At 46.9% G+C, this 11,046-nt stretch overlaps 1 protein-coding gene across 1 annotated transcript in view; it reads left to right on the top strand.

The window, feature by feature from the left end:
* The first annotated feature begins 2,142 nt into the window (after positions 1–2,142).
* Positions 2,143–11,046, top strand: part of ism1 (isthmin 1) — an 11,233-nt gene continuing 2,329 nt past the window's right edge. Inside the window, exons 1-3 of the mRNA XM_031876070.1 lie at positions 2,143–3,069; positions 8,203–8,415; positions 9,284–9,554. Coding sequence (XP_031731930.1) covers positions 2,932–3,069; positions 8,203–8,415; positions 9,284–9,554 — 622 coding nt within the window. The 5' untranslated portion in view covers positions 2,143–2,931. The remainder of the gene's footprint in view (positions 3,070–8,202; positions 8,416–9,283; positions 9,555–11,046) is intronic.

The following is an 11,046-nucleotide window of genomic DNA, read 5'->3' as shown; positions in this document are numbered from 1 at the left end:
GTGTGTGTGTGTGTGTGTGTGTGTGTGTGTGTGTGTGTGTGTGTGTGAAACTGCTGTTTCAGAAACGAAATTTGATCAAATATATCTTCCTCTGTACAGGCGCTTCATTATATAACAATCGTGCTGGCAGACAACTCATTTCATCATCAACTTTTAACTGACTTCCTCCTCCAGAGGTAAGATAACTCACATTCACCGCCAGGGAAGGAGGGGAGCACGTGTCACCTGTTGACCAAACTTCCCTCCAGTCACTTCCAACTGCTCAGAGTTTCAGCAGAAGTGGCAAATGGTCTGCGCTGGCATTCAAAACATCTGTGCAGCTAGTGTGCTACTGGTGGCAAGGCCCCAGAGACCTGCCTGGCTCTTTTGAACTTCAGATCCACATACACTGCACTTATTGGAATGGCATGTAGCTGCTATTGTGAAGGGGGATCCTCTGCTACGCCTTTGATGTCCACCACTGTGTCCAAAGCAGGCGAGCCATTCTCTCTGCTCTCTGTTTCCCATTTAGACAAGAGATTTTTCCTTTCTGGAGAGGGATTTTTGAAGTGAAGCAGACAAAGAACAGATTTACATGGTTTAGACAGCTATGCTGTGCCTGGAGTAAGAAGGACTGTATACTGGGAACCACTTGTTAACAGAGCATAATGAAGTAGGCCAGTCTGGTGTATTCCATTAGAACAGACTAGGACCAACTTCATGTGTATTTACGACTAATTCAGACATTTGATCTCATCGGATATTTGTGAGATAATTATTGAGAACATAGAGATTTAAATGAAATATGATCTTGGTTGTATCATTCATCAGAGGTGGTGAGTTACTTCATCCTGATCACTGTCTGCTGCCAGTTACTCTATTGGCAATAATAAGTACGCTGCCACTCAGCCAGACTTCCTCACTGTGCTTTCTGGCACACATGGGCATCAGATGGGCACATTGGAGTTATATCTCAGCTGAAGTAAGTTCAGGACCTGAGTTTACCACCCCTATCATTACTCCGAGGACTCGTGACACCCAGAGCTTTGTAATAAATTAAGGGTGACCTGTTGGTTTTCTTTGGTTTGATTTCAACACAGTTAAAACACGGAACAATTTAATATAGAAACCATGTGATGCAGGAAAAAAAACATTTTAAGTGTATTTATGTTGCAGTCTAACTTGGGCGATGCTTTGGATCTGCTGCTGTTCCACTGCCATGGTCCTGCTGGCGTAAGGCGCCATTTGGCAACAAGGATTATACATGCACAGCCAAATGACCAATATGTGTTTAATACGGTTTTACGCGAGCTGTTATGACACTGACAATGAATTCACGACACTAATGAGATCGTGTTAGCAATCGTCAGCAACATTATTGTTCCACTTGAGCCCAAACTGAATGTATCGACTTCAAAAGGTGAGAAACGACATTAGATGTCCGGTCGTCTCCACGCCTCGGGGCTCAGTGAACTGTCACCTATGCACCAAGCATCCCCGCTTGGTGCATAATTTGACACAGCGACCTGTCCTTTTGAAGTGGACAATAAAAAAGTCTCACGAGGGCTAATCACATTACGCGCCATTTGTCTCGCGCAAGTGAAGTGTTGCAGCACCTTCCGTTGGAGCGTTTTAATCAAACAACAACAAGGCTGCCGCCGCACACATGTCGACGGGAGAGGCAGACCTCCTGTAAAGCGCCCCCGGGGTGTCTTCCTCTCTGCGCGACGACGCGCCTGTGCGCCCAGCGCGCCTCCGGGGACCACCATGGATACTTGGAGTCGTTTCAGGGAGTCCTTATTGTGCCTGTGAAATTACTTTTCTCTGTATAATGAAGTGACATGGGGGAGACTTTCGTCTGTTGAAATAGGGAGACTTTATGAAATCTGCATTGAGATATTGGGCTTTTAAAGATAAGCCAAATCGTGTCATGTTGGTCGTGTGACTATATAAAGGACTCAAATGCGTCTCAACTGCAGTGGTAAAAGTAGCATAATACACTTTTTGGGGGTGTTTCACACCTGAAGCTCCACAACAACACCAGCGTGAGGAGGACTGGTTGAAGGGGGACGAAAGAGTTAACCAGGGGGAGGGAGCCTGGTCAGGGGCGTATGGTATAAAACCACCTCAAGAGCGCACATCAAGAACAGCGCGTGTTTTGGAAAGCCCTAGTGTGATACGGTTTGACTTCGTTTCCTCCGAAAGGACTCGTTAGAGACTCACGCCAGCCCGGGTCTTCATTTCGGTGGGCTTACGACCCGCAGCATAATGGACGAAGACTGTTTTTGAGGTGGGACAGAACTCCATCGCGAAGTCTTCACTGGGAAGATAGAACTTTGAACTACCTGTACTCATTTCTCCAGAGGTAGGCTCGTCGAAGAACTTTCGGAGACCCCAGAATGTGGACACAACAAGAAGTGCGTTAAGCGGCTGAATTGGAAGTGAGGAAAAGAGAAGCGTGAGGCTGAGAATGTGGCGGGGACACCGCGGGGCAACTGGGCTGAAAGTTTCCTGAGCTTGGAGATTTGACGAGAGCGCAACAAGAGGGGGGAAGCGTTAATGCTGCGCGCTGGATCAGCCCTGCAGTAGTCAGTGCTCTGTGTGCATTGGCAGATCAGCACATCAACTCATATCATATTTGGCTCAAAATCAAAGTATATGAAAAATCAGCAAGAGGATCAATCTTAATTTAGGACACAGTTTATAAAGAACTCCCCCCACTGGATCCAACTCAATATCCAGCACTTTCTTTTCTCCTCCAAAGTATTCCACCATCCCACCTCCGATCCTTTTCCCTTCATTTTTGCAACGCTGATTCCCGAAGTGGCTCCGAAGTGGTGTTGCGGCTCCTCGTCCCCGGCGGATCCGGAGATCGGAGTCTCTGCACCGGGAGGAGGTGGAGTCGGAGCTCCGGCCACACCGCAGGCTCCCAAGGGCGGCCGCGTCAAAAGGATGGTGCGACTGGCGGCGGAACTGCTGCTGCTCCTCGGACTTCTTCTCCTCACCTTGCACATCACGGTACTGCGGAGCAGTCCGCTGCCCCAGGGCAATGAAACTCTGAGCCTGGATCAGGACACAGCCCTTACAGAGGTGAGTTAGGAAATCTGTCAGGAAGTAGGAGCAGGTTGTACATTCGTTTTTTTTTTGGGGGGGGGGGTTCAGATGGGTTTGACAAAATGCTATGGCCCAGGTAAAATAATCCCTCAGTAGGCTACCCCGGGAGTCCTTTGGGCTTGTTGACACACGCACGGATGTGGTCTCCAGGGTGTCCCCCGGGAATAACAGGGAGCCAGTAGAGAAATGGAAGATGAGGCAGGGTCAGAGATCCCCCCCCGCACCAAACGCAGTTCTCTATTGTGGGGGGTTCAGTTCTAGCTGCAGGCACTTCTCTGTCATCATGGGCTCATCCTCACTGTCACCCAAGCTTTCAGTTGATGAGGCTGAGGGTCAGAGCTGAACCCCTGAAGGTGGAGAAGAGTCCGGCATCCAACTGACCTCGGCCCTCAGCGCCCTTCTCCAGATCAAGCCTCAGGCACAACCTGTTTTGTTTGATCGAGCACTATACTCATAGAAATGGAAGAATACTAATAAAGCAATATGCAGTTTTGAAATCTTTTGACATTGATGTAGTCTGGTCAAAATACAGTTTTTAAAAGACACCTTTCTGTGTTGTGCTCCTGTTTAGAACGTGCCTCGGCAAAATTTCACGAGGGGAGACGTTTGTCAACATGACACCATTTAAGACCGGCTCGACTGTTTAACTGCACTGCCCATTTTAACATCAGCATAAAGCACGCAGACTCCATGAGAGCCTCAAATCTTGACTAGAGGGCTAAGACAGGTCTGGATCAACAGGCTGTTTTAGAGAGTGTTAAGCATCCTTCAGCTGCTTTGTGTTGTATATTTAGCATGCTACTGAAATACTTTAGTCGTGTCCCAGTGATAAACGGGTATTTATGCCCACTGGAATGGCATCCCTTCATAAAGTCTTTTTTAGGGCTGGGGGGGAAATGAATGGAAAGAATTTTTACTTCAACAGAGGATGGTGAGGGTCATTTGCAAAGCTGAAGAAATGTTACAGTAATTTATCGAATATTTGTCACACAGCCAAATGTTGGATTGGACGAACAGGATGAGGACCAGGAGAGAGTTTCTCCCGAGGAATTGCCGCACAAAATCCGAAACACATGCCACCTATTCCAACCCAAACATGCCTTTTGTCACTAGTCCAAATTTGCATCGAGATTCTGGCTTGTGATGAAAGAGCCCGACATGCCACTCATGCCCCACGTCGAGAAAAGGGCTGAGAATGGTTTTTCTTTTTTGCTCATGAATGTTCCGGAAATGCTTCACCGGTCCGCCACTGAAGACGGTGATGTCATCTTTCGGCCGGGCTTGTCACGGCCCAGGGGGTGTATTGTCAATCCAAAGTGTCATATTTAAAATGCCATTCACAGAAACACAAATGACAGGATGCGGATCCATGCACCTGTAGTGGAGAGAGAAGATGCTTTGGTCCAAGGCACATTATCACCACTGACCCATGAATGCAGACTCATCCACTGTGGGGGTGTACATTAGTGTGATATTATGTTAAAGAACTGTATTTGTCAGTTAAGAACATGGTCTTCTACCCTTGAGCTTTTTTTCTTTGTCTTTTATTTTCAAGAAGTCTTGTCGAAACGAATCACTTCTGAGCTCCTTCATGTACCTTCTCAGTTTGATCCTGTAAATAAACACACGTAAGCCCAGTATGAGGCGTGTGTGACAGGGGAAGGATAGTGTTCTCTTCCACCTACAAAAGTGTGGTGCTGAAAAGCATCTGGCACAATGTGCACTGCCTTCATTTCCTGCCAGCCTCCCTGGGGGGAGGACCCCTGAGTTGCTCCCAATTGAAAATGGAGTCATGCCCCTTTAAGCAGCCCTCACAAAGTGAAAAGGGGGGAAGCGGGAAAAAGACGAGGAGATACTGTGAGGAGGGAGAGGGGGTGGCTTGTGTGTGCAAGTGTTCATTCATGGCTTTTGAGAGTGGGGGGGTGACATCCTGGGAGGCCCCAGATGTACCGAGGAATGGTGTGTCACTTCTGATCTCCAAATTAAAGCGCGTTCCTGTTGAGGAAGATCTCAGATGAGTGATAGGGTCTGTAAAGCAGCCCGCCATCAAAGGGGAACACTGCTGATTTTTTTTTTTACATTTAAATGGGTTACTCCTGTGCACTGCTACAGCCTGGGACGTATTAGAGAAAAATGGGACAACAGCATGTTTTTCTTATTATGATGTGTTAAAAAGCTCCACTGAGAGCCACTTGGAAAAGACAGAGAGAGCCACTTGGAAAAGACAGAGAGAGGTGTTTATGTCGACATTATCCGGAATTTACACAACTGATACACAGTTAAATTCCTCTCAGATGACTTGTTCCCATGTTGTGCATTATTTCCAATATTTTCAACTCTACTTCACACTGCTGAGCTCCCAGTCATTGATATTGATTGTGAAATCTCAGTGCTGATGGGGAAAAGCAGCTTAGAGTTCCCTCTTTCTGTCCAACTGATGGACTGTTTTCAGCAATACAAATCTCACAATTCAGCTCAAGGCTATCATCGACAGCGTTACATTTAAGGCTGCCAATGCTTTGTACACATTCCAGCGGCATCTATGGTCTAAAGTTCAATACTGAGCAGCTCCAATAATGAAGTGATGTCGCTCTTGGATAGATAAAAGGTGGAAAAGCAATCTGGGAAATTCAAAATGACAGCGGATTGCAAATAATTTAAACATGAAACCGGTTGTTACAGGTGGTTACAGTAGTAGTGGTTTGGTTGCAAATGATTGCCACTAGTATTATTTAAACATGCAGCACTTCTTCAATAATCACTACATATTTTTTCTTAAAAACACTTAGCAGCAATTCTCCCATATGGAGCATTCTTACCAAACTATCCGCCATATAATCCCTCCAAAAATAATAACCACATTAGAGCTAAACTACCAATATTTGCCCATAAACCGATTTACTCTCCCCTACTGAGTGAAACATCATCACAAGTGTTGCCCTGGGATTAATCACAATGCTTTTAAATTTGACGTTAAATAATCCAAATTTGTGTCAGGATTAGATAATCTGCCTGCCATGTGTCATACATCATAATGTGACACAACAGAAGATTCAGATAAGATTAGACCGGATAACGAAGGATTAATCTGACTGCAAACACTGTGGCTGTATACCAGCCAACAGTTTGTGTATTCTGGAACATTTGTAGTCGGCATCTGCTTTCTTTCAACAGACCACTTCATGGAGAAAGCAGTAAGTCATAACTCACTGACAGTTATTATCTGTGTCTTCATCAGCAGCCAGAGACATTTTGGGATGAATTTCCTGAAACGGCAGGTGTTGGGAATGAAAACACCTCACAGTCGTACGATGGGAAAACAAAGGTGTCTGTCTTCAGTGGCTGTGAATTGTGCGGTAGTTGGGAATCCTCTGGCAGCAGATTTAAATGACTGTTTGTAGTATCAGTAACAGGAAACAGAGCAACTTGTGTGGTCTGCAGTTAAATACTAATAACCATAAAAATATAATCTACGAGGGAGATTAAACACAGCTGTTTACGTTATTTACACGTGTGTGTGTGTATTTACATTGTGATTGAACCTGTGAGTGTTGTGTTGGGCCCGCTCCCTCGGTGGAGCTCAACTACAGCCACTGAGTGACTTCTGAAGGCTGGGAACTTGAAAGACTGGGTTATCACGTGGGCATCTCAAAGCCCAAGTGCTTGTGATGGAACCAAAGAGGGCCCTGCAATGTTCACATAAGGGTCGATGCACAAACTATGCTGTTGAAATGACCTTTTTCTGTATTGAGATCTCAGCTATAATTGTTCGGTCATGGAAATGACTTTCGTGGTTTTAATTGGAATCCGCTTTTCCAGAATTGTTTTTCCTCAAATTGTATGATTTTGAACATAAATTCTCTTTTTATTTGGTGGCTACAGATAAGAAGGCACAGCCATCTTCACTCCCTCCCGAAAATGATGGGCAACAGTATAATCATTGTAATTACAGCAGTAACTCACATGTAGATATGTGTTGTGAAAGTTGTTTTAATTCTTTGAAATGCATCACATTGACTCAATGTGTGAATCTCGAAATCTCTCCATCTCGTGAATTAAGAAAAACAATGCTTTATGTCCACCTCTGCGGTTGAATTTAAGTTACATGAACATACATTTATAAATCTTCCCCCCTTGCTGTGCAGCAGGATTTACAGCGTCTAGAGTGCACCTTGGCCGGACACAAACAGCTCCACTGGGGGCTTTTTACGGCCGCCACAATGTGGCTGAGCTGACAGGTTGTCTGTGACTGGCCACCTCAACCGTGCAGCACTGCTGCCGTATTCTCAGGCCTCAGCCCGGCCACAAAAACACTAGGGAGGACGAAATGGGACATGAAAAAAAGAAAACGAGCCCCATGATTGATTGCTTTCTTTGATCTTATTTTCTACCACCCCAGAATGCTTGATTGCCGACTACTTATGGCTGTCTGTCCAATTGAGATATAATTGTTCCTTCTGTGCATACCTGACAGGGGACATATGTCCTCAACTGTCCTTTTGGGATGAATTTACAACCTCCCCCCCTGTCAGACGACCAAATGTTTTTCTGTCGTCAAGAAGGCAGATGTAATTATTTTGCAACGTTTGCTTAGGTTTCTCAGTATAGCCCCACCGCAGGAAACCCATCAGTCTTACACGCTCTTTTCTCCCAGCCAGCACCCGGACAATGCTAAAAATGTCCACATCATATAACTACGGTAAAGCAGCAGCGTGCTTGGTTAAAAAGGGAAAAATATACAGTCCTGCTGTGACACTGGCTCTGAGTGCATGTTCTGAGACGGATCATATTTTGGTGGATGCAGACAGACGCACAGAACTCAGTGTTATGTTTGTCCCACTGCTTCAGTGGCTCCGTCTTTCTGGGCTCCGAGAAGTCGAGAGTCCACTGTCCACAGGATTTATGACAGAGGTCGCGGCCTCATGAACCTCTGTCAACATCAATCTAATGTTGCTGAGTGTGCAGACTCTGTGGATGCCAAGTGACAGGGCCCTTAGTCTCAACGTTCACACGAAAGGGAATCAAATATTTTCTGCAAGCATTCCAATATTTTATGGTGTAAATGCACAAACAATATTAATATATTATGTTCCTTTCTCTCCTCTGCAGAACAATATAAATGCAAAAAGCAGCTCTGCCCAACCGGCTCCTGAAGACCGGAGGTCAGGTCCAGAGCAGCAGTTGGCCCACCGGCCTGCCACCCTCCCCTGGGCACAGGGCAGCAACGTACACAGGGACGGCCCTGGAGCTTTCCTCCTGGATCTGCACAACTTCCCCGACCTCTCCAAAGCTGACATCAATGGACAGAATCCCAATATACAGGTGACCATGTGTGTCTGTGAACCTGCTAGTGTGCTTTGATGCTTTAACTCTCTTGTAAGACATGGCTACCCAACCACATAGGACAGGAAGTGCAAACAGGACGAAGGAGAATAGTTTGGTGCACATCACTACCCCCTTTTTTTCTCCCGCTCCCTCCTTCCCTCTCCCCCTGTCCCCTTTTCACACTCCCTGGCTCGGAGTGAAGCTTACGATGGACACTGAGGCCTCACGTCCATCATAATGGCAGCTGAAAGGCAGACGCTAACCAGCAATGCCTTACTGCTGACCCATATGCAGGGAAACAGACGGCAGCTTATGTAAATGTGTGGCAAGCCCTTGCCCGTAAGTACCTCGGCGGTGCAGATGGCCGAGCAACCGCTGCCATGTTTAAATCATTCTCCTGTCTAATCCAGCGAGGGGGTCTTTTCATATCTGAGAGCATCGCCGCTAAATCCGAGCACGGACAAAGTGTATTAACATCTCAAGATGTGGGAAGAGAGCCGAGCAACCAATTGAGCAAGGGCGTGAGGCTGTGGGAGCAGGAGGTGGGGGGGGGGGGGGGGGTGTCTTTGATCCTGGGATTCATCTGGCTTTCATGGTCTGGAGGAGGCTGAGTAGCCCTTTGAACTTTGTGTTTAGGTGCAGAGGGCCCAAGAGGTGGGAGGGTGACTGTGGGGTAGGGTGGTGGTCCCCCCTCATCTGGGAGGCACATGTGTTAGGACAGAAAGGGGGAGGGGGTAATATTGTGTGTGTGGGGGGATCAGAAAGTGTCACCCCCGAGGCCCTTGATTGACCCATTGTGTCCCAAAATGCTACATACAAGTGTCTTGAAAATGCACCTTAAATGGACTTCTGTTCTTGAATTCAGGTGACCATTGAAGTGGTGGATGGACTAGAGAGCCACGAGCCAGAGAAAGGCCTCCGTAAGGAGAGCAAACCCAACTGGGCCTCCCCGAACTGGAGAAACTGGTGGCCTCGCTCTTCTTCACCTTCCTCCTCCACCTCCACCACTCATCAGACGGAGGAGCACGATCGCACCTACGGGAGCAACAGCGAGGACAGCAACTTCCTCAGGCCGCCGGCAGACTGGGACAGGAGAGGAGGCGCCGGGGGAGGAAGCAAAGCTCAAGCTGAATATGGTGAGGAAGACAGGGAGGGTGTGTTTGCAAGGAAACGAGTGCACAACGCACGTGGCAGAATATTTAGCTGGGTTTATTTGAGCGCTGATCTCCAGGGTTTCCACGGATGGCCATAGTCTGATGTGGAATCTGTAATTTACAGATTTACTGATTTAAGCTGTCACCATAATAAGTGCAGTCATCCCAGGCGAGCCTTTGGGAGCCCCTGATTGAAACCTTTAACACTTTTTGTTAATAAGATGGATTCATCTGTGGTGCGGAGCTAGCTACGTGACAAAGTTTTAATGCCTCGCTCCATCAAAGTTCAGCTGCAGGGATGGAGCCACACCATCTCCACAACACTCCCCAAAAGCAACCCCACTGATAAATCTGCCGTGGTAGAATTGACACTCACTGTCGTACAGTATGCGTCCGGCCTGAGTTGTGGCATGCCCAAACCAACATGGTCGAACAGGAATGCGTATGCTGGGGAAAATGTCATTTCATCCATTTGCACTTGCACGACAGCGGTTAGGGAGGTGATTTTCAAATGTTTCTCAGTTAAACCATAGCCCATGTTTAATCTTTCTGGCTTATCACTGCGGTCAGCTCTCATTTATACGCTATTTCACACCACACAGTGGACAAGAAAATATTTTCCTCATCATTTCTCTCCTGGTTTTAAACGTAATAATCATAACTGTGGTCAGACAGTGAGGGCCATCCATCACAGGCCAGTGGTAGTACATCCAGCCGTCTCATCTGTGGGTTAAGGGCAGGTTATCATACAATTTATAAATTCTGAGGGTTTTTTGAGCTGCCACCGGCTCTTCGGCCGTAGTAAGCTATGGAAAGGGGGGGGAGCAGCACTATCCGGCCTGTATTCATACAAAATGCTCATAATGAGGGGCAGATGGCAGGGGGGGTATAGGAAGGTTTGGACCCCGGCCAGAAATACTTCCATCCCAACATGCCCACATTAATTCTCCTCATTGATGGAGTGCTGCTTCCAAGATGTGTGTGTGTGTGTGTGTGTGTGTGTGTGTGTGTGTGGTGTGTTTGCGTGAGGTAGCAATGGTGGTGGTAGAGCCGAGTGTAACTGTTTCCATGTATACCCATTACAGTGATCTGCTCTATGATAATTGGAGTTAAAGAGGATTTCTTGCCATTTCACTTCCTATTTCCAAACCAATGAATCACAGATAGAGCAGCTGCATGGTGTCCAGTGCCAGGGATACTCGGGCAGCTCGGAGGATTTCTATTTGCAAATTCCCTGCCGGATCCCCTGTAGCTTTGTTGGAATTAGCAAAAACGCTTCCCTTATTCCACTTACTCAACACACGTACTGTGCCCTATGCCATGTGCAATATAGCGTGTGTGTGTGTGTGTGTGTGTGTGTGAGTGAGTGTGTGTGGAAAGGCTTGCGTGCTGTCTGCTTTGAGGGCCGAAGTCAAAGAGAACTTTGAGCTCCACCACTTCCCCTTTCATGCCCCCCCTCCAGTCACATTTGCTA

Source organism: Anarrhichthys ocellatus, unplaced genomic scaffold (assembly GCF_004355925.1).
Source record: "Anarrhichthys ocellatus isolate YVR2014 unplaced genomic scaffold, GSC_Weel_1.0 scaffold3, whole genome shotgun sequence".
NCBI lineage: Eukaryota > Metazoa > Chordata > Actinopteri > Perciformes > Anarhichadidae > Anarrhichthys > Anarrhichthys ocellatus.
Note: the sequence above shows the minus strand (reverse complement) of the source record. Positions and strands in the feature narration are given on the sequence as shown.